Below are 25,243 nucleotides of genomic sequence, written 5' to 3'. Positions count from 1 at the left end.
TACAATGATCCCCAACAGGAACTTTCACCCCATCAACGCAGTAATTAAAACTGAGAGGACTGTTTCTATTTGTGAAACTCACAACCTGACTTTTAACCCCGTTTATCAACATACCATCGCCTGCTGTCCATCTCACAACATTATCGAGGTCACGTTGCAGTTGCTCAGAATCTTGTAAATTATTTATTACTCTATACAGAATAACATCATCCGCAAAAAGCCTTACCTCCGATTCCACTCCTTTACTCATATCATTTATATATATAAGAAAACATAAAGGTCCGATAATACTGCCTTGAGGAATTCCCCTCTTAATTATTACAGGGTCAGATAAAGCTTCACCTACTCTAATTCTCTGAGATCTATTTTCGAGAAATATAACAACCCATCCAGTCACTCTTTTGTCTAGTCCATTTGCACTCATTTTTGCCAGTAGTCTTCCATGATCCACCCTATCAAATGCTTTAGACAGGTCAATCGCGATACAGTCCATTTGACCTCCAGAATCCATGATATCTGCTATATCTTGCTGGAATCCTACAAGTTGAGCTTCAGTGGAATAACCTTTCCTAAAACCGAACTGCCTTCTATCGAACCAGTTATTAATTTCACAAACATGTCTAATATAAATCAGAAAGAATGCCTTCCCAAAGCTTACATACAACGCATGTCAAACTTACTGGCCTGTAATTTTCAGCTTTATGTCTATCACCCTTTCCTTTATACACAGGGGCTACTATAGCAACTCTCCATTCATTTGGTAAAGTTCCTTCATGCAAACAATAATCAAATAAGTACCTCAGATATGGTGCTATATCCCAACCCATTGTCTTTAGTATATCCGCAGAAATCTGATCAATTCCAGCCGCTTTTCTAGTTTTCAACTTTTGTATCTTATTGTAAATGTCATTGTTATCATATGTAAATTTTAATACTTCATTGGCCTTAGTCTCCTCCTCTATCTCGACATTTTCCTTGTAACCAACAATCTTTACATACTGCTGACTGAATACTTCTGCCTTTTGAAGATCCTCACATACACACTCCCGTTGTTCATTAATTATTCCTGGAATGTCCTTCTTGGAACCTGTTTCTGCCTTAAAATACCTATACATACCCTTCCATTTTTCACTAAAATTTGTATGACTGCCAATTATGCTTGCCATCATGTTATCCTTAGCTGCCTTCTTTGCTAGATTCAATTTTCTAGTAAGTTCCTTCAATTTCTCCTTACTTCCACAGCCATTTCTATTTCTTTCCAGTCTGCACCTCCTTCTTAGTCTCTTTATTTCTCTATTATAATAAGGTGGGTCTTTACCATTCCTTGCCTCCCTTAAAGGTACAAACCTGTTTTCGCATTCCTCAACAATTTCTTTAAACCCATCCCAGAGTCTGTTTACATTTTTATTTACCGTTTTCCACCGATCATAGTTACTTTTTAGAAACTGCCTCATGCCTGCTTTATGAGCCATATGGTACTGCCTAATAGTCCTACTTTGAAGACCTTCCTTTCTTACACATTTATTTTTAACTATGACAAAAACAGCTTCATGATCACTAATACCATCTATTACTTCAGTTTCCCTATAGAGCTCATCTGGTTTCATCAGCACCACATTCGGGATATTTTTCCCTCTGGTTGGTTCCATCACTTTCTGAATCAGCTGTCCTTCCCATATTAACTTATTTGGCCGTGCGCGTAATGGCGCGCGGCTGTGAGCTTGCATCCGGGAGATAGTAGGTTCGAATCCCACTATCGGCAGCCCTGAAGATGGTTTTCCGTGGTTTACCATTTTCACACCAGGCAAATGCTGGGGCTGTACCTTAATTAAGGCCATGGCTGCTTCCTTCCAACTCCTAGGCCTTTCCTATCCCATCGTCGCCATAAGACCTATCTGTGTCGGTGCGACGTAAAGCCCCTAGCAAAAAAAAAGAAATATTAACTTATTTGCCATTTGTTGGTCATGCTTCCTGTCGTTCGCATTTCCTTCCCAATTGGCATCTGGCAAATTCAGATCTCCCACTACAATCACATTTCTTTCCATGTCGTTTCCCACATAGCCAACTATCCTATCAAATAATTCTGAATACGCATCAGTGCAACCCTTTCCTGGTCTGTACACTCCAAATATATCAAGTTGCCTATTATCTTTAGAAATGAGCCTTACACCTAGAATTTCATGTATCTCATCTTTAAATTTTTCGTAGCTTACAAATTCTTCTTTCACCAGAATGAATACTCCCCCTCCCACCATTCCTATCCTATCTCTACGATACACACTCCAGTGCCGTGAGAAAATTTCTGCATCCATTATATCATTTCTCAGCCATGATTCAACTCCTATTACAATATCTGGTAAATATATATCTATTAAATTACTTAATTCCATTCCTTTCTTTACAATACTTCTACAGTTCAACACTAACAATTTTATGTCATCTCCACTTGATTTCCAGTTCCCTGTTCCCTCATCACCGCTCCCTAGGCCATCCTGTTTCCCTGAATGTACCTCCCTATTACCCTTCCAAACAAATTTCCTAACTTATACGTACCACTGCGGTTTAAATGAAGGCCATCTGAGCGCAGATCCTTATCTCCTACCCACCCATTAGGATCTAGAAATTTCACTTTCAACTTCATAAATCAGCATGCATTAAACTCTCTTGTATTTCTTACGATTTCATCAGCCTTTCTCATTATAAATCCGGGTTCGATTCCCACTCAAATCATTGTACGAAACAGTTTCCAACCCACATTGGAAGAAACCTCTTCTAGTCAATGTTGCAATACAGCTCCACACGTGTCACAGCTCCTAAAATAACATGCGTCATGCAACCTTTCTCTTACTACTTTTTCTAAATGTAAAAAAGTTGAATTTACTCTCAACGCCACAAGTGTTTAACTCGGAAAGTGGATGATCTTGGCAATCTATCTCTAACATACAAGAATGTCGGAATAATCCTAAGCTAACTAACATGCATAATGATTATAAGTTAAAAACTTCATTTTCCCGTATTGAACTGAGATTCACAATTAGAATTAAGGAAGGTTCAACCTTTTCAATACAAAACGTGTTGTATAAGATGTTCACAAAATATTATTTATTGTATTATATTTATATATTATTATATTATTAGAACCGGTTTCGACGCTTATTGCGTCATCATCAGCTACAAAAATCGCAAATGGGCAAAGTACATATCATAAAAATTACATAAATGACTCTTGCATGGCTAAATACCATAGAACAAGACCTAGAAATTCTCAAAAACATAAATAAAGGGTCTTTACTCGACGTTACGGAGAACTGTTTCTTTCACCTAGACCAATTTTTTAATCCTAACTTAAATCTTAACGAAATTTCAGAAAAATCCAATATCCTTTTCGACTTCCTAATCGAAGTCTTTAGAGGTATAAAAACCACAGGAGGAAAATCGATCTTTCACGCTCTCCACAGCACTCTTTTACGTCCCACACCACTACCACTCCGCCCTCCTGATCCGCCATAAACTCCGCCTCCCTACCCCTCTCCTCTCCCCTTCCCCCCTCCCCTTTCCACCCCTCTCACTCTACCTTCGTTACTGAGTCACACCCATCTCACTTGTCTACAACTCTTCTCACACTACACACACAGCACGCTGAACAAGGTGAGTCTCATATCCTATCTTCCTTGGCCGCGACTCCATTTAGATTTTCATTTCACTAACTCAGATTTTCTTTCCTTTCTTTTAAGATTCATCACCCTTGTTGAGCTGAGACTAATTTGAAGATCAACCTTATTCAATCGCTTAACATCTGGCGTCCCAGCCTTGACAAAATCTTTTTGTTGGTCTTGCCAACCTCATATAACATCGGACCTGGACTTATGTGTCTTAATTTAACAACAACAGAAGAGTGGACAATTTTACTACATCGTTTTTACTACATCGTTTTATTATCACATTCAGACTTTTATGTTTAAAGCATCAGACCAATTTTATGCACAATACTCACTCATCAAACCACTACGCTTTTATGTGTCACATCACATCATCATATATTTTACACATTTTCGTCTAGCCTTTAACGAGGAAAGCAGTCCATCATTTGTATTTAGCCATGCAAGAGTCATTTATGTAATTTTTATGATATGTACTTTGCCCATTTGTGATTTTTGTAGCTGATGATGATGCAATAAGTGTGAAAACTGGTTCTAATAATATAATAAATAATATGTTGTGAACATCTTATACAACACGTTTTGTATTGAAAAGGTTGAACCTTCCTTAATTCTAATTGTGAATGCATAGTGACACAAAAACAAAATAAATCCTAACATCTCCCTCAATATCCCATCTAACTAATCGTAAAGTAAAAGAAAAATAGAGAAATCTTGCAATTCCCTCCTATCCATATTTACAGCATCATAAATGTAAAATAAACACATGCCCTCAGGCAAAAATTACATTAAAGAAAGTCCCTACACTAATCTTCACTAGTATTATTCATAATTCATATAACATGCCATTTAATTTAAAAACATGCGTCTTATCTTTTGCAACTCCCTGGACATCGGCAGCGGCTCACATCCCCGCACCGGTATTGCACTACTCCATTTTCAGCACGGATTTAACACATGGAAACAAACTTCTTTCTTCTTGATGAAAGTTCCTGTACACTGCAACACAGAAGACTTCAAGTAAATACCTCTTCACCGCTCTATTTGCACGTGCTGAAGAAACCCTTGTCAGCTGTGAACTAAGCCAACATTAATCTGACAGAACAACACACGTAAAATTCAGAACACAAATATTTAGGGTTTAACACAGTTAGTTAGAGTGGCCCGTTGTTCGGTACAAAAGTCCTTTCCGGTACGCGACCGACCCGAAAATACAATGCAGCTATGCGTCTCTTCTTCACTCACCAGTCTGCGGCTGATATTACCGTCTATTACTTTAAAGTAAAACTTTGCATCATAATGTAATCGGCAATTTATCACTGCACCAGTTTACTTAGCAAACTTCACAACTAAATGCACTGTTTTTCGGTCGAAAAGACCATACACTGTTATATGTCTACCCACGTGGCAACATTTGCGCAGAAATATAAGAGCAGCATAGCACAACGTTCGCTCCCAGGGACTCACTCAATCAGAATGACGCTCCCAATGATTGGGACGCTCAAGAAGCTTAGCTAACGCCGTTGTAGCAATGGGATTCCCGTATATTCAAAGAATCAACCAGTCAGCGTGTTTTGTTATTCACAATGACTTTTATATTAATTTAAATTAACATAAAACACAGTCCTGATGACTTAATAATGACTCAGATAATTGCTATAACGTATTCCTTATTATTTTTCACTTTCAGACCTGTGGAAATCCATCAACTAACAGAACTGATTCCTCTATCGCGATATCTTCTTCAAGCAGCTATCCATGTTGGTCAACCTGTGATTTTAATTCGCGTGATCCAGAATTCATAATGGCCACACCCTTGCTTCTTAATTGGCTGAATGCTCCTCTTGGCCAACGTCTTCTACACGTGCCGAGATGTACTAACTTCTGGTAACGCTGAACCTTTCCCGCAGTCGCAGGCCAGCATCGCGCAATATACAGCGACTTTATGTCTCCATGGACTTCCGGTCTCAACTATCCTGCAATCTATTACTTTTACAATGCCTGACTGAAATTTATCTCAGTATAATTATTTAATATGGCAAATACAGTATATATCTGATTGTCTCTTATGGGCTGTCAGGGTATGGCTCAGTATATATATACACAGAAATATGTACACAATTCACATGTTAATATCAAAGTTCCTTAGATAGTCCATACTCTTGATGTTATTCCATCAAAATGATGCCCGGGCACATGTTGTTCAGAAAGTTCAAGCTTTCTTCAAAATACGGCAAATTCACCTTTTCCTGCTGCTTCGCCTGACATGCCACCTCTTGTATGAATCCTAGCCCATCAGAGTCCTCCAGTAGCCACCATCAGTGATCTGTGGACTTGCAGACAAGCAGCCTGGCAGGCAATTCTCCAGGAAGCCATTCTGGTCTCATGACTCCTTCATCACGCTGTTTTCATTAATATAGTTAATTGATTCATATAGAAATATTACCCTAGAATATTTTAATAGTCCTCCCTTCTCATTTTAAAGAATTTGTGGATACCCATGCAGTGCCTTTCTTTGTTTTATTTTAGTTCTTTGCCATGTATGTGGAGTGTGCCGTGGAACTACCCGTCAAGCACTTAGAGCGAATGAGTTCTCCGTCGGTCTGGTGGGAAGTGACACCGGAGAAGTTACGCCTGGCAGTGAAAATACGAAGCGCACTGGCTCAGAGAACTGACACCGAGGTACCCCTTGTCTGGTTAAATGAGTGCATCGATGCTACTGCAAGTTTATCAGGGTGAGATGTATTTAAAATATTGCATGAAGTCTGTTAAATATTATTCTGTAAATTTCTTAATGTTTTTCTATGCTTAACTTGTTTGTCTTGCTTATAATTTCCTGTCTGCTATTGCTAGTAGAGTGTACGTTCTCTCTGTGACATAAGTGATGTAAAGGAACAAACAAATGTCAAATCAAGCCATATAATATAGAAAGACAGGAACATGAGAGGGACACAAAATAGAGGATGGACAAAATAAAACTGAAATTATTTATGCATAATTTGGCACATGTTTAGTCTACTATTTAAGACTTATTCAGTCATAGCATGTTAAAAATTATTTTATCTAATTAAAATACAGAAATGTCACAGTCCAGTGACTTAAAATTGAATGAGTCCATGTCATATAAGGAATGTCAAAAACACTAAAATCTACTGTATACACTCTGTTTTTCTATAATACTGTTCAGAACTGGCTAGAAAATATTTATAAGACTGACATGGAATTGACCCTTATTAATAAACAGGAGAACTGCCCATCAGCATGATTTCGATGCACCAATCGGTTGCTGCCACATGTCTGCGCATGTGCATCTCCCAAGTACATTTAATTAAGAACATATATTTGGTTTAATGGTCCACCTAATCAATAAACTTCACTTTACACCTAAGTGTAAATACATATCAGGCAAATGCTGGGGCTGTACTTCAATTAAGGCCTCGGCTGCTTCCTTCCCACTCCTAGGCCATTCCTATCCCATCGTCGCCGTAAGACCTATCTGTGTTGGTGCGACATAAAATGCAACATGAAAATTTCACTTATGGTAATATAGGTTAGGTTGTCATATTCCAAAAGTAGAAAAAGGAGCATCTAACATCTTCAAATCAACACACAAAATAGCTACAGTATTTAAATCTGTATTTTATTTTTGAAAAACATTATATTAGCACTTTTAAACAGTTTTGTATGAAGCCCCCTCATGCATTACTATGGCTGACTGGTCACATGACTAAGCGCCGTGCCATAGCAACACAGTGCACTGTGGAACTGAGTTCAAGGCTGCTCAACATTGCAATGTTGTCATGAGGCAACTGCCTGAAATATGAAATGTTTGGTTCTAATACTGACCGACTTGTATAAAATATTTTAATATAACTATTAAAAATTAATTTTCTGCAAGTTTACTTCAGAACAATCCGTGGAATCATCCTCATTTTCACTTTCCCCTTCCCAGAGAAGAGGAGAAATTCCTGTTATCTTAAAGCTTTTTTGGATGATATTGGGTGTGATTAATTCCCACGCATTTACGATCCACTCACAGATTTCACAAAAGGACAGCCGCTTCATTTTGTCCCCTTTTATCATCTAATGCTTATCATTTACCATGCAACTTGAGTAGTACCTGTTAATATGATCTTTAATGGCTTATTTATAGAGACATCCAGCGGCTGTAAAATTGAAGTAAGGCTTCCTGGGGTGATGGAATCTGCTATTTCACAGCATCCACTAAGTGGCCACATAAGCTGACTAACACCAGCATAGACTTCTTGTTTAGCAGGATTCCTGGTCAATGTTGCCACACTGTCTTCGATAAGTCCTTCATTAAATTCAGCCTCCATCCAACCTTTCTCTTGTACTCAGATATACCCGTAGAAAAATCTTCTTTTGACAGTCTTTTCCTTTTAAACATGTAATACAGCGGAAGCTTTCTGCTGTCAGTGGTCACTACTAATATCGCATTGCATCGTCATATTTCATTTCCAGTAGTTTGAACTAGGACGCTTGATGCACTGGCTGCATTGATTGTAGTGTTTGATGGGATATTGAAGAAAAGTGGCCGTGCGATTAGGGGCGCACACTGTGAGCTCGCATCCGGGAGGTAGTGGGTTCGAATTCCACTGTCGGCAGCTCTGAAGATGGTTTTCCATGGTTTCCCATTTTCACACCAGGCAAATGCTCGGGCTGTACCTTAATTAAGGTCATGGCCACTTCCTTTCCATTCCTAGGCCTTTCCTGACCCATCGTCGCTGTAAGACCTATCTGTGTCGGTGCGACGTAAAGCAAATAGCTTGTGTGAAGAATAGTGGTGTTTGCATATTATTACGTAGTATTGAGGGATGTCCTTAATCCGACTCCTTGGCTGAATGATCAGCATTGAGGCCTTTGGTTCAGAGGGTCCCAGGTTTGATTCCCGGATGGGTCAGGTATTTTAATAGCATGTGATTAATTCTTCTGGCTCGGGGACTGGTTGTTTGTGTTTGTCCCAACACACTCTTCATATTCAGACAACACACTACACTACCAACCACCACAAAAACATGCAGTAGTGATTACTTCCCTGCAGATGGAGTTGGCGTCAGGAAGGGCATCCGGTCGTAAAACCGGGTCAAATCCCCATGTGCAACACAGGTCGCACCCACAACCCAACAAGGTGTGGAAAACGCATTAGAAGAAGAAAAAGAAGATAATGATGATTGAGGGCTGTCCTGAATGTGAGTTATCGACTGTTGAGTGTCAAATGCCATTAAAACACTGCAACTAATAATACTGTGTGCGACCCACGCATTGATTGCCATAATCAGTCTTCATCATTTGGTTCGTATCGCAAACATTTCCCCCCCCACCACAGTTTGAAGTGGAACGAAATGTTGATACACTGCTTGTACGAGGGGTGTACTATATTGTTTTTCACTGTATTTTTTGTACATCTGAGTATGGTTCACATTTCACATTTAAAGGTAGTGATGTGTAACTAGTGTCTTGTTCCACTGTTTGGTAGCAGCACACGCAAAGGGGCCAATGAATGCACTCGTCATAGCCATTCCATAACAACACTGTCAGCGTAGGAGCAGACAACATGGAAAGCAACCGTCAATGACAGCGCTATACAACACATGGTTCCTATGAAAAGAAGGTGTGACCACTGCAGAAATTCATCGGCGCTTGGTGGCACTCTGCGGAGAACATGCGCCGTCACGGAAAACAGTTTACAACTGGGTGGAAGGTTGGAAAACACATCGGTGGACAAGGGAACCAGTTCTGGAAGGAATGTGACAGTGTCAACACCAGCCAACATTGCCCGGGTCAACAGGCCATTTCCAAGGAAACAAATGCATCAGATTTACGGAAATGGAGGCAGCCACGGGAATTAGCCGAAACATTCTGCAGCGGATTGTGCACAGCCACTTACAGTCAGGAAAGGTGTCATCCACGTGGGTTCCTAGACTCTCGTCTGCAGACAAAAAGCAGAGGCGTGTGGACGTGTGCAGAGAACTTTTGCAATGCCATGATCAAGATCCAGCTGACTTCATGGCTAGGCTTGTGACTGGTGATGAGACATAGCTCCATTACCATGAGCCACAAACGAAACAACATTCGATGCAATGGAAGCATAGGGGCAGTCCACCGCCAAAGAAGTGTAATTATCACCTGTTTGGGATCATGAAGAAACCTCTGCGTGGTCGCTATTTTGCGGATTTTGCAGAACTGGACACAGCTGTCAAGACATGGGTATGCAGCACTCCGAAAGAATGGTTTCAGGAAGGTCTGGAGAGATTGACACATCGATGGCAAAAGTGCATACAGTTTCAGGAGATTATGTTGAGATGTGTAATGTACTTCATTTGGGTAGGAAAAAAAAAAAAAAAAAATAATAATAATGCCTTTGCTGGCGAGATGTAGTGTTTATAGTGCACTATGTCTTCTGGTATGGGCTATATCAAATTTGTTACTTCATTGACCTGTCTCAGTCTCATCCTTTGCTTTGACAATATGAAAGTGACTGAGGTATGAGTGATGCTAGTAATACCATTCCTTATGCAGCTAGTCCCTGTTATGAATGGTGTGAAAATATCGCTCATAGGGTCGGTTGGTGCATGCATTTCAGTGGGCTTGGCAGACTGATATGTAATAGCAACGGCTGGCACGGTGAGGAAAGCAACGGGGAAACTACCTCACTCCTCATTTCCCTAGTACGCCTCTTCAGTGACGCCTAGGCTGTTTATGACAGCTGTTGGCGGAGCTACAGAGGATCAAACCAGCCTTTGGGCTGACTACTCAACATACACATACAGGAAAAAATGAAGTGTAAAACAATATAGTATGCCCTTCGTAATATTCAGACATCATAACAATATACACTCACAAACTAACAGCTGCTGAGTGATGCAAAGCAATGCAAATGGCATGTTACCACAATACAGAACCATATACCAGAAATTTAGACTTGACATTTGCATGGTATTTTCAAATTCTGTTACTTGTTTGAACAGGCTAATACATAAAATTAAACAAGCAATATGTGAATAAAAAAGACAATACCAGTAATAAATATCTTATCTGAGCACAGATGATGATAAAGCAAGAGAATGCCGGGCTGAATGGCTAAGACGGTTGAGGCGCTGGCTTTATGACCCCAACTTGGCAGATTTGACCCTGGCTATATCCGGTGGTATTAGAAGGTACCCAAATACATCAGCCTCATGTCGGTAGATTCACTGGCACATAAAAAAACTGTGGGACAAAATTGTGGCACCTCAGCATCTCTGAAAACTGTCCAAAGTAGTTAGTGGGATGTAAAAACAATAACATTATTATTAAAATTAAAATTCCGGAAACTCAATCGTGAAAAATTACCAATGTTCCGCCCAGAGTGCAGCATGGGCTCATCAGTTGGATACCGCACCTTTTCCAAGACACTGGCCGGCTAGCACGCCGGTAGCGACACCACTGCAAGCCATACTTGTGATAAGCACAATGCAGTGCCGACGTACTAGGGGAGAATTGCATCTCCACTTGCTATATTGCCCTCCCGGGCTAGCATGACCAAAATATGGCTTCCGATTGAGATAGCTAAATTTAAAATTCAGGAAACTCAATCGTCAAAAATTACCAGTGTTTTGCCCAGAGTGCGGGATGGGCTCATCAGTTGGATACCACACCTTTTCCAAGACACTGGCCGGCTAGCACGCCGATAGCGACACCACTGCAAGCCATACATGTGATAAGTGAATTTTAATTTTAGCTATCTCAGTCGGAAGCCATATTTTGGTCAACATTATTATTAAGCAAGAAAATAACATCTGAATTTATGAATTGGAAATATAGGCCTTCAGTTGATTATTAATTGAGAAATATCAACTTCTGCAGCAAATGTGTTTTAACAATATAGCATATTAGCAAACTGTGAATTATACATAAACAGAAGATTCCAAAGTAATGGCTGTAAATAGAGTGATTACAGACCATCCTCCATTGTAGGCATGCATTTTAACTTCATATAAAGATCTTTCTTGCTTTTTGTTTTATATTGCTACTTGTTGGTGTTCTCATTATAAGGAATGGTATAATGTTAATTCGATTGCAGTTCTTGTGTGCTTTGCCATTTATGCTGTGAGACGCCAGCTTACATAATTTCTGTTATACAGTACTTCAAGAATTCTGATTGTAACTTTGATATTTCATGTTTGTAGTGAACACACAAATGTCCTGAAGACTATTGCCCCTGTGATGGTTACTTGCCGAGGAAATGACTCCAACTGCCCTTGGACTCTGGAGCTAATGGGGCAGATCCAAGTAACAATCAATGCCAAAAGTGATTCCGACAAGCAACAGGTAATGTCTTGTTTAATAGTGTACCAGCTGTCTTGCCTGTCATTGATGGAGTAGGTTTTGTATAATTGCATTAGTAATGCCATCTAGTGGGGATGAGTGGCAGTAGGAGAGACTAAGCACACCTCATCTAAAAACAGTAGTCAGTCAGTGTAATGTTATGAATGGGTGGGTATATTTCTAGAAAATAGAACTCAGAGAATTAAAGTAAGTGAAGCATTATCTGATCCTGTAATCATTAAGAGGGGAATTCCTCAAGACAGTATTATTGGACCTTCGTGTTTTCTTCAACAGAAGACACCACAAATAAGATAAAATTGAATACAAAACTCAAAAATACAAACCTCCGCTTTACCCTTACACAAAACAAACCAACAACACGCATATTTTCAACTGAGGAAACGGCACGAGGATCGGAGTGTCTGAAGAAGTACTGGGAGGACTGCAGAGCCCAAACAATCCCTTCAAAGAGACCTGAACGATGGACTGACTAAAGTGATCCTATGTGGTCATAAAAGAAGAAGAAGATATATATATATATATATATAAATGAAATGAGTAAAGAACTGGAATCAGAGATAACACTTTTCACACATGATGTTATACTGTATAGAGTTATATATAAGGTACAAGATTGTGAGTGACTGCAGAAAGTACTCAATAATGTTGTGAGATGGACAGCAGACAATGTTATGATGATAAGTGGTGTGAAAGTCAGGTTGTGAGTTTCATAAAGAGGAAATTTTAATAACTCCATTAATGGTATGAAAGTTCCTCGCAGGGATCAATGTAAGTACCTAGGTGTTAATATAAGGAAAGATCTTAATTGGGGTAATTGCATAAACAAGATTGTAAATAAAGTTAACACATATCTGCACACGGTTATGAGGTGATTTAGGGGTATTTAAGTGTCTGCCAAGACCACAATTAAGTATGGTTCCAGTGTATGAGACCCTCGCCATGATTACTTGATACAAGTATTGGAAAAATTTGAAAGAAGAGCAGCTCGATTTGTTCTGGGTGATTTCCGACAAAAGAGTAGTGTTACAAAAATGGTGGCAAATAAGTTAATATGGGAAGGACAGCTGATTCAGAAAGTGATGGAACCAACCACAGGGAAAAATATTTTGGATGTGGTGCTGATAAAACCAGATGAGCTCTATAGGGAAACTGAAGTAATAGATGGTATTAGTGATCATGAAGCTGTTTTTGTGGTAGTTAAAAATAAATGTGATAGAAAGGAAGGTCTTAAAAGTAGGACTGTTAGGCAGTACCATATGGCTGATAAAGCAGGTATGAGGCAGTTTCTAAAAAGTAACTATGATCGGTGGAAAACGGTAAATAAAAATGTAAACAGACTCTGGGATGGGTTTAAAGAAATTGTTGAGGAATGCGAAAACAGGTTTGTACCTTTAAGGATGGTAAGGAATAGTAAAGACCCACCTTATTATAATAGAAAAATAAAGAGACTAAGAAGGAGGTGCAGACTGGAAAGAAATAGAGTTAGAAATGGCTGTGGAAGTAAGGAGAAATTGAAGGAACTTACTAGAAAATTGAATCTAGCAAAGAAGGCAGCTAAGGATAACATGATGGCAAGCATAATTGGCAGTCATACAAATTTTAGTGAAAAATTGAAGGGTATGTATAGGTATTTTAAGGCAGAAACAGGTTCCAAGAAGGACATTCCAGGAATAATTAATGAACAAGGGGAGTGTGTATGTGAGGATCTTCAAAAGGCAGAAGTATTCACTCAGCAGTATGTAAAGATTGTTGGTTACAAGGATAATGTCGAGATAGAGGAAGAGACTAAGGCCAAAGAAGTAATAAAATTTACGTATGATAACAATGACATTTACAATAAGATACAAAAGTTGAAAACTAGAAAAGCGGCTGGAATTGATCAGATTTCTGGGGATATACTAAAGACAATGGGTTGGGATATAGTACCATATCTGAAGTACTTATTTGATTATTGTTTGGCCGAAGGAGCTATACCAGATGAATGGAGAGTTGCTATAGTAGCCCCTGTGTATAAAGGAAAGGGTGATAGACATAAAGCTGAAAATTACAGGCCAGTAAGTTTGACATGCATTGTATGTAAGCTTTGGGAAGGCATTCTTTCTGATTATATTAGACATGTTTGTGAAATTAACAACTGGTTCGATAGAAGGCAATTCGGTTTTAGGAAAGATTATTCCACTGAAGCTCAACTTGTAGGATTCCAGCAAGATATAGCAGATATCTTGGATTCTGGAGGTCAAATGGACTGTATCGCGATTGACATGTCTAAAGCATTTGATAGGGTGGATCATGGGAGACTACTGGCAAAAATGAGTGCAATTGGACTAGACAAAAGAGTGACTGAATGGGTTGCTATGCTTCTAGAAAATAGATCTCAGAGAGTTAGAGTAGGTGAAGCTTTGTCTGACCCTGTAATAGTTGAGAGGGGAGTTCCTCAGGGCAGTGTTATCGGACCTTTATGTTTTTTTATATATATAAATGATATGAGTAAAGGAGTGGAATCGGAGGTAAGGCTTTTTGCGGATGATGTTATTCTCTATAGAGTGATAGATAAGTTACAAGATTGTGAGCAACTGCAACGTGACCTCGAAAATGTTGTGAGATGGACAGCAGGCAATGGTATGTTGATAAACGGGGCTAAAAGTCAGGTTGTGAGTTTTACAAAAAGGAAAAGTCCTCTCAGTTTTAATTACTGCGTTGATGGGGTGAAAGTTCCTTTTGGGGATCATTGTAAGTATCTAGGTGTTAATATAAGGAAAGATCTTCACTGGGGTAATCACATAAATGGGATTGTAAATAAAGGGTACCGATCTCTGCACATGGTTATGAGGGTGTTTAGGGGTTGTAGTAAGGATGTAAAGGAGAGTGCATATAAGTCTCTGGTAAGACCCCAACTAGAGTATGGTTCCAGTGTATGGGACCCTCACCAGGATTACCTGATTCAAGAACTGGAAAAAATCCAAAGAAAAGCAGCTCGATTTGTTCTGGGTGATTTCCGACAAAAGAGTAGCGTTACAAAAATGTTATCAAATATCATCAATACGGACCAAAAATGATATTTATTACATGTAAGTGGTATGCTCCGAGCTGTCAGCGGAGAGATGGCGTGGAATGACATTAGTAGACGAATAGGTTTGAATGGCGTCTATAAAAGTAGGAAAGATCACAATATGAAGATAAAGTTGGAATTCAAGAGGACAAACTGGGGCAAATATTCATTTATAGGAAGGGGAGTTAGGGATTGGAATAACTTACCAAGGGAGATGTTCAATAAATTTCCAATTTCTTTGAAATCATTTCGGAAAAGGCTAGGAAAGCAACAGATAGGGAATCTGCCACCTGGGCGACTGCCCTAAATGCAGAACAGTATTGATTGATTGATTGATTGATTGATTGATTGATTGATTGATGCAAACTTTGGGCGGGGAGTAAGGAGATGAGCTGCTCAACTAAGCAGGATGTTCTAAGCTGTCAGTGGAGAGATGGCATGGAATGACATTTGTAAAAGAATCAAGTTGATTGGTGTTTTTAAAGCAGAAAGATCATAATATGAAAATAAATTTGGAATTCAAGAGGACAAATTGGGGTAAATATTCATTTTTAGGAGAAGGAATTAGGGGCTGGAATATTTTACAAAGGAAGGTGTTCCAAAAATTCCCAACTTCCTTGAAATTATGTGAGAGTGAACTGGGTAAACAACTGATATGGAATGTGCCACCTGGGTGATTGCTCTAAATGCAGATCACTGATGGTCGGTCAGTCGAGGCTTAGGCTTCCAAACCCTCTTTTATGATTCCTTTTCCCCCATCGCTCTTTGGTGACAATTCCTGTACAATTTGTTTTTCTTCATTTCTATAGTCTTCTTCATTATCGTCATGATCAATAAGGTATAATAATGACCACAGGGTATTTCTGCTTGTAGGAAACAATCACAACAATCATCAACACCATCACCAGTTAGTTCGTTATTGTAACAGCTAATCACTATTTCTGCATTGTTGATGCCCACCATTGATGGACTTGGCAATAAAAACCTGAATTCATGAATAATTCCATTATTGATATCTTATACCATAAAAATATATCAGATAATGATAGATTTTCTATAATGTTGTTATGTACATTTTTTAGATGGAACGAATATTTCTGGAGATCTTTGAAAATTTGTGATAAATGTAATAATCAAGACTATCTATGTTGTTATTATTTATTAGGTAGAAGTGCATAAAATATAAAAGATTAGAAATTATATTCTACAGAACTTTTCTAATCTACAGTTAACGTTACCTGTTTTGGTCATGTTGTTATTGCTACGCCACTGTATACTAATCAAATAATACGTAGCCTAATCCACTTTTCAGATATCCCTGAACTTCAATACCAAGTTATTCCACTTGACGTTCACACAGACAAAACTGAACTAATTTTTTTTACTTTTACACATCTAATCGAGAATAAATACGAAGTATGAATCCAAACTTTGAACGAAATTACAAATTTTATTTATATAAATGATAATTTCATTGAATGTATTGCGGGAAGCGAATTCTTTATCAGTCACCTCTGATCTGCATTTAGGTCTGTCACTCAGGTGGCAGGTTCTGTGTCAAGCCAATCAGTCTTTTCTTAAATGAACTTGAAAAATTGATCTAACATTTTCCTTGACAATCCCTACTTCCTCTTCCTATAAAGGGATATTTTTTCCCATTTGTCCTCTTGGATTCCAACTTTTATCTTTATAGATGTAATATATTGTATTGAATAGGGGGATTCATTTTACATTTATATTGGTGTAATTGAAACCATCAATATGGAATGAAGTTTGTATTGTGCAACATACTGTTCAGTCGAGCAGCTTGTCTCCTTACTTCCAAGTCTTCCCAGCTCAAAGTTTGCAACATTTTCATAACATTACTCTTTTGTCGGAAATCACCCAGAACAAATCGTGTTGCTTTCCTTTGGATCACTTTCAGTTCTCACATCAAGTAATCCTGGTGTGGGTTTCATACATTGGAACAATACTCTAATTGGCGTTTCAGCAGCGACTTATACTTCCTCTCTTTTGTACTTTCCTACAACCTCTAAATAATCTCATAACTAAATGAGGAGATCTGTAACCTTTATTTACAATCATTCCTTATATTAACACCTAGGTACTTACAGTTATCCCCCATGAAGTACTTTCACCCTCTTAACACATTCATTAAAACTGAGAGAACTTCTCCTTTTGGTGGAACTTACAGCTCGACTTCTCACCCCATTTACCATCATATCATTACCTCCTGCCCATCTCACAACATTGTTGAGGTCTTTTGGCAGTTGCTTACAATCCTGTAATTTATTTATTTCTTTGTAGAATATATCATCCATAAAAAACCTTATTTCCGATTTGTTCTTTTCTCATATCAGTTATATATAATGTATATAAGAAAACATAGAGGTCCAAAAGTACTACCTTAAGGAACTCCCTTCTTAATCATTTCAGAATCATATAATGCTTCACCTACTCTATTATTGTCTTTCTGTTTTCTAGAAATTTTGCCACCCATTGAGTCACTCTTTTCTCTAATCCAACAGCCTGCATTTTTGTCAGCAGTCTGCATTCATTTTTACATCATCCTTACTTCACTGTTTAACTTTTTTAGTATTTCAAAAGTCCCAGCATTCTCTATGGACTTCTTATATAGCTATTGCTCACTTAAGGTGATACTACATTTTACCAATTGACAAAAATTTTACATAAGCATCCCTTTTGTCAGTGATCATTTTTGGATTTCCTCATCCCACCCTCTGAAACTATTTTTTCCTTTGTCATTTCTGCTTCATTTCTACTCTTATTTGAAATATTACACCATTCTTCTTTGATATTATCACTTAAATGTATTGACTCATATTATTAAGTCTCTTTTCACACCAATGCTTTTGCTGGAAACAAAAAAGTAAACAAACAAAAATAATTAGAAAACAGAATGCAAGAAGGGACATTGATAAAAGTGCCATAAGGGTGAGAGTGGGCATTCTTCCTTTCTAATCGTTTGTTTGTTTGTTTGTTTGTTTTGATTGAGTTATGAAAATCCTGAAAATGTCGTGAAAAATGGTTTGCTCTAATTTGCAGTATCCTAAACCCCTAAAAACTAATCAAAAGTAGCATTACACTGCCCAGGAAAGAGTTACACAGCACAGGTTTTACATCTAACCCAGCACATCGAGGACGGGTTTGAAATTAAGAAGATTACTGGTGTGGCTTTTGTGGACCTCTCAGCCGCCTACGATACAGTAAATCACAGGATATTATTACACAAACTTTATAGAATGATTACAGACATCAAGGTAACCAAGACGATAGCTACTCTCCTGGAAAATCGTCGCTTTTTTGTCGAATTCCAAGGACGCCGAAGCAGATGGAGGAATCAAAGGAATGAACTACCTCAAGGCAGTGTACTGGCTCCTATTCTTTTCAACATCTACACTAATGACCAGCCATTACCAGAAAATACTAAAAGCTTTATCTATACCGATGACCTTGCACTTACTACTCAAACTGATACCTTTGATGAAGCAGAGATCTCTTTAACTGCTGCATTAGAAGAGCTAGGTACCTATTATGAGAAAAACCAACTCAAACCAAATCCAGCTAAGACTCAAATTTGTGCGTTCGATCTGCGGCATGCACAGGCCTCTCAGAAACTCAAAGTACTATGGAAGGGGAACTTACTGGAACACTGCTTTACACCAAAGTACCTGGGAGTTATGCTGGATCGCACATTAACATACAAGAAACATTGCCAAAACCTGAAACAAAAGATAGCTGCCAGAAACAACATTGTATGAAAGTTATCAGGAACAAGTTGGGGAACACAACCACAAACAATTAGAACATCAGCTCTAGCTCTATGCTATTCTGCAGGAGAATATGCCTCCCCAGTTTGGTACAGGTCAGCTCATACGAAGCAGGTCGACATCGCTTTAAACGAAAGCTGCAGGATCATTACTGGGTGCTTGAAACCTATACCCATTGAGAAGGTCCAACTTTTAGCTGGTATTGCTCCTGGTGAGATTCGTAGGGAGGTAACAGCTAACAAAGAAAGGCTCCGGTCATCTTCTTCAGAAGCACATCCTCTCTATGAATACCACCCAGCCACAAAGAGGCTAAAATCTAGAAAAAGTTTTCTCCGCACATCATTTAACCTTGAGGGGAAAGCAGAGAGTGCCAGAGTCACAATGTGGAAAGAAAGAATCCACCACCTTTCCAACTGGATAGAGCCAAAGGAAAGACTTCCATGTGGACACCAGGAGAAGTGGACAGTATGGAAAGCCCTTAACAGACTCCGTACAGAAGTCGGCAGAACAAAAGTAAATTTGCGGAAGTGGGGCTTCTCAAGTGATTCATCACTTTGTGATTGCGGAGAGCAGCAGACGATCCAACATCTATGTCAGTGGGTTTTATGCCCTTCAGTGTGCACTATGAAGACTTGATTGCAGCCTCCCCCAACGCTATTGACGTCGCCCAATACTGGGCAAGCATCATCTAGCTCTCAAATATTGTTGCTCTATCTGTGATTGTATAATAGACTTGTATATTTGTATAGTAGGAATGTAGATATCTTGTTGCTTTTTGTTAAATATCTGTAAGTAAAGTTGATACTTCTGACACGAATAAAGAATAAAGAAAGAAGACTGCCTGACTATTGTTAATTGAAATCTGTTCCATTTCCTCAGCTGCAATTTGCCTCTGCTAGACTGTGTTTCTGCCAAAGGGTTGATAAAGATACATTTTCTGTCGTCGTACAAAAACTAACTCGTCAATGATGGATACAACAACTAGTTTATATATAGGTCATTTCATAAGTCATGGCAACTGTTTTATATCTCCCGAACATGTGGAAATACAGCAAATGCAGTACATATGTTTGAAAATTCAAGTGATCCACTAATTTTGCTGGTCAGTGTATTGCTAGGAAAATAGAAATATGTCATCTAAAAAAGATATATGTCAATTTGTCCACTACACGGAAAGGCATAGAGTCATGGATATGTTTTTGGGCTTACAAGATGAGAGAGCGAGTAAGATTCTTTGGTTGTTCCCCTCTTAGGGTGCAATTATAGTGGAGCTGTATAATAGCGGTGACCAGCGCTGTCGGGTAAGTTCGGCCACCCTCGGTCATTTTCGTTTCTGGTGGATTCGCGATTTTCTTCATCAGAGTGTAGCTATGTGTATAACGTAGACCACATGTGTTTGTTCACTTCTTTAAAATGTAGTCCGCCAGGCTCAGGCAGGTTCGATCCTGGCTAAGTCCAGTAGTATTTGAAGGTGCTGAAATACGTCAGGCTCATGTTGGTAGATTTACTGGCACATAAAAGAACTCCTGCAAGACTAAATTCCAGCACCTCGATGTCTCCGAAAACCATTAAAATGTAGTTAGTGGGACGATTTGGAAGACCCAAAGACAACATAAGTTTAAATTGCCTAGATTTTGCTGATGACCTTGCTCTCTTATCCAACAATATTCAGGAAACCAGACAATAAGTTATATCACTACAGGAAATAGCACAGAAAATTGGTCTTGGAATATCTTTTGAAAAGACAGTAATCATGTTTACTGACCCACCACTCATAAACAAAATTGCCATAGGAAACCAAGAAATCAAAATTGTAGATAAATTTAAATATCTGGGAGAAATCGTAACGTATAACCTCAATGAAAAGCCAGCATGGCATAACAGAATAAATAAACTTACCAGAGCACAATATGTCACCAAGAATACCTACAACAAAAAGGGCCTGTCAATAGCAACAAAATTAAAACATTACAAAACAGTCACTCAACCAGAAATAACATACGCAAGCAAAACCATCTTCGAAACAACTAACACTGCACAAATAGACAAAATACTCAAGATAGAGAGAAGAATCATTAGAACGTGCATCAACAAATCATACCAAAAAGATGGACACTGGAGAGTAGCTTCTAATGAAACAGTCTACAAGGAAATAGAACCAGTAATGAGCACAATAAGGAAGAAACGCATTTCATTTTTTTTGGACATCTAATCAGGACACCAGAGAACAGGATCATCAGGAGAATAATAGAAAAATTATGGAATAGTAAGTGCAACATTAAGTGGATTACAGAAATCAGGGAAGATATGGATTAACTACAAATTACAGTGGAAGACCTAAGAAACAAAACCGACAAAGTCAAGAAACTCACAGACAAACAAACCAGACTGCAAATCAGAATCAACAAACAGACAATAGGAAGGGTGATTTCCGATGAAGAGAGAAGGATATCAGAGAGAATGAAGAAGTACTGGGCTGACAGGAAACTAAAAAATTATCTGTATAAAGTTGGCTAGAGTGGTCCAATGAAGGCCATAAAATGTAAATAAATAAATAAATAAATAAATAAATAAATAAATAAATAAATAATAATACTCTAAAGGTTGTTCACATTGCGCGCAAGTTGAGTACTCGTCGTTTTCTCTTTTCTTTCTTCGCCATTCCCGTCCTTTAAAAATATCTCGCGTTAATTCTAACTTTTTCATCATCAGGTTCTATTGGTTCCAACTTGGATTGGGAATATTCCTCACAGTACAGCAAGAATTCATTATATTACAAGAATGTCGTATAGTTTTATCGAGATTTAACTTCTGTATTAGATATATTGGACCTCAAGCAAGACAGATACTCTCTGTGCCAATGTTCAACTTTTTATTTCTCCACCTGAAGACGCACTCAGATTTCTAGAACTCAATAGAAGCAATTGGACCTTGCATTCAACCAACATATTACGTTTCTAAAGTGCAATTTTAGAGTATTCGCCAACAAGGGCATATTTTATTCATTATTGTAATAATTGTATGATAAATATTCTTACAGTCTAATTGTATGTGACGTAAATCCTGAAATTTTATTTGTCACTGATAAGCACATTATTTCATCTATAACAGTTCATAAATCCACCATTTTATATGTACATCATCGCATCACATACTCAGTTCATTCTTTTAAATTTCATTTCCACCATGTAATTCTGTCCTAGGACTTCAGCATATCCATAAGTATCTTAGTTAGGCTGATGTTGACCCATACAGGGTCGAAACTAGTACCTTGTTAATATATTGTAATGTATTTATAAACATTGCAATTACTGTATAGTATTGAGTACGTGGATTAAACTTTGTATTTTATATGTAATCTTAATTCAATACGGAACCAATAATGAAGTTTATAACCTTGAACACAATTTTATGCCCATAAATATTTGCAAGTTATGTATTCTGAGAAAAATTCTGCTGCCTCCAGTGACGTTACCATGTGTAAGGGACTTTGCTGTGATGTAGATGAAACGCCAAAGATAGTAGAAACTTGTTTAAAACACGGTGCCATTTTTACCTACGATATATAGAAGGCAGTGTTCTGGCACATGTTGAACACTGGTTGCCTGGTTTCCACAGTGTCACGCAGAATTGATGATGCTAATTCCAGATAGATCCCCAGTAAAACAACATATCCATTGCAACCTGAAAAGTTCTGAACGATAGGCCATTTGGACAAAATGTCTCATTGAACGATATGCACTATAAACCATATGTCTCATTGGATGAAATGTCCCATTGAAAGAAATGTCTCATTAGATGAAATGAGCCAAGGATGAAGCCGGTTGGATGAATGTCCTGTAACAAAGTTATTTTTCAACTCTTATGTCTGAATCTATTCTTTATCTGTAGGTGAGTTAGTTTTTGTACAGTTGCAGCAGTAATGGTATCCAGTGGAGGCAATAATATTGTTCCTTAAAAGCCGTTGCATATCTGTTTTCATCTAGTTGTTACATGGGATGATACTGTAGGTTTCTAAATCATACAGTATTATTATGATGTATTTACAGACACAGTAGAGTTAATTCCTATCAGAAGAAGGTTAAGGAAATCTGCATGTCATCTAAATTAAATGTGTCCTTGGCTGCCTGTTTATTCATTTGAATAATGAAACACGTTTGAAGACATTCCATTTTCTTGAGAACTTGTTGGATTTTGAAAATAATTACACTTTTGAATTTGTAATATTCATAACTATAATGATAGGTGTTGAGAACAGTGTAGCTCCATTTAAGACACACAATGTTAGTACCTTTATATCCATACATATTGATACCTTGAAAAAGTTCTTCAAGTTCAGTTGTGAGCCCCTTGGTAATATTGCTGAAAGTGAAAACAGCTCTTCGATTAATATTGAATTTTCACGACCGCATTATAATCGAAACTGACTTTCAACCTATTAGGTCATGTTACATATATTTAGTACATGTTGAAGAGATGTTAAGTACAGAACAAAAATGGCCATTCCGACACCAGTGGGATCCAAACCCATTGACTTGGCCCTCACCGGGCGACTTAAACGCACTCTACAGTGTGATGGCAGTAGTGACAGACCTGTAGCTTAGATCCTTTCCAACAGCACAAAGATGGCCTAGGCTACCACAGCTCGATTGGTAGAGCAACCGACGCGAAATCGGGAGGTTGTGGGTTCAGATCCCACTGGTGTTCTGTTAGCCATTTTTGTTCTGTACTTAACATCTTTTCAACGGGTACTAAATGTACGTAACACGACCTAATAGGTTGAAAGTCGGTTTCGAGCTCTTTGATTTCTTTTTTTCTTTTTTGCTAGTGGCTTTACGCCGCACCGACACACACAGGTCTTATGGCGACGATGGGATAGGAAAGGCCTAGGAGTTGGAAGGAAGCTGCTGTGGCCTTAATTAAGGTACAGCCCCGGCATTTGCCTGGTGTGAAAATGGGACACCACGGAAAACCATCTTCAGGGCTGCCAACAGTGGGATTCAAACCTACTATCTCCCAGATGCAAGCTCACAGCCGTGCGCTCCTAACTGCACGGCCAACTCGCCCAGTTTTGATATCTTTAACGGTCATTTGAGGTGAACATCGTAGTATATGTTTGTTATATCCCTCCCCCACAACGTTCATTATTACTTATATAATTTCAACCACAACCTTGTTTTGCTAGAACTGTCTTGTGATCTGTTACAGGGCTGATGACCTTGATGTTACGCCCCTTTAAACAACAAGCATCTTCATCACCATGATCTGTTACAGGTCCTGACTTTTCTGTATGATGTCTTTATGACGACTGCTATTGTTATGTCTGGACATGAATGCCTCGCTTCAACCTTGGAAACCATTGCCACATCTAGAGAGGTTAGACTTCAGTTGTTCCCTCAAGCATTGTCCACTCTGGTTACTTATGACCAGTGGCAGTCCTTTGCAGCTCAGGTAAGTCTGAGAAATTCTATAACAGTAACCTTTTTAAAATTTCAAGTTGCATGCAAAGGTCAATCAAATATAAACAGGCTGTTTGTTCTTGAACATCAACAGTTGGTAGGAATGGCCCCGTGCTTCTGCTATGCTTAGGCGGGAACATTAGGAGTGGGGAGAGCATGCTGTTTCGTCAGTAATGCTCACGATGTCGGAGAAAAAGGTGCACGCCTCCACTGCGCAATGCATAATTATAAAATTTCTTGCTCGTGAAGGAGTTACAGTGGCGGAAAATTGCCAGAGATTGACTGCACAGTTCGATGATCAAACATTGTCATGGACACGTGTGTTTGCCTGGCATAAAAAGTTCAAGGAAGAACAAGAATGTGTGGAAAATCAGCAACACAATCGCCGTCCTCGAACCAGCATTACAGACGAAAACATTTGTGCGCTTAAAGACTTTATTGACGACGATCAACACGCAAGAGTATCAAAAATTGCAGAACAAGTTGGAATCAGTTATAGGAGCTGTCAAGCAATCATCACAAACGACCTACAGTTCTGTAAAGTATATTCCAGATGGATCCCTCGCCTTTTGACTGAAAATCTGAAGTTTAGATGTTTGGACGTCTGTCGGAGGCTTACAGCAAGGTTTGCGGAAGAAGGTGATGCATTTTTTAGTCGGATCATCACCTGCGACGAAACATGCATCCACCACTACACTCCCGAATTCAAACAAGCCAGTAAGGAGTGGCGGAGGAAAGGGGAGGCAGCACCAGTGAAAACCAAGACTTGACGTTCAGCTGGCAAGGTTCTTGCAACCGTTTTTTTCAGTCGGCGAGGCATTTTGCTGATTGATTTTTTTTGCATGAGCGACGCACAATTAACACTGCTTAGTACTACTACAAGGCAAGGGTTGCATATCGCCGCAAAAGACAAGACCAGCCGATTCGACAGGTCAT

The 25,243-nt window shown here is 38.7% G+C and overlaps 1 protein-coding gene across 5 annotated transcripts in view; it reads left to right on the top strand.

Annotated features, from left to right (window-relative positions):
• Nucleotides 1-25,243, top strand: part of LOC136872065 (focadhesin) — a 226,888-nt gene that overhangs the window by 177,501 nt on the left and 24,144 nt on the right. For all 5 annotated transcript variants that reach the window (XM_067145921.2, XM_067145922.2, XM_067145923.2 and 2 more), the window contains exons 16-18: nt 6,189-6,394; nt 11,849-11,990; nt 24,123-24,299. In XM_067145921.2, coding sequence (XP_067002022.2) covers nt 6,189-6,394; nt 11,849-11,990; nt 24,123-24,299 — 525 coding nt within the window. The remainder of the gene's footprint in view (nt 1-6,188; nt 6,395-11,848; nt 11,991-24,122; nt 24,300-25,243) is intronic.

Source organism: Anabrus simplex, chromosome 4 (assembly GCF_040414725.1).
Source record: "Anabrus simplex isolate iqAnaSimp1 chromosome 4, ASM4041472v1, whole genome shotgun sequence".
In the NCBI taxonomy this organism is placed as follows: Eukaryota; Metazoa; Arthropoda; class Insecta; order Orthoptera; family Tettigoniidae; genus Anabrus; species Anabrus simplex.
The sequence above is the reverse complement of the archived record's forward strand: the minus strand, read 5'-3'. Positions and strand labels throughout refer to the sequence as shown.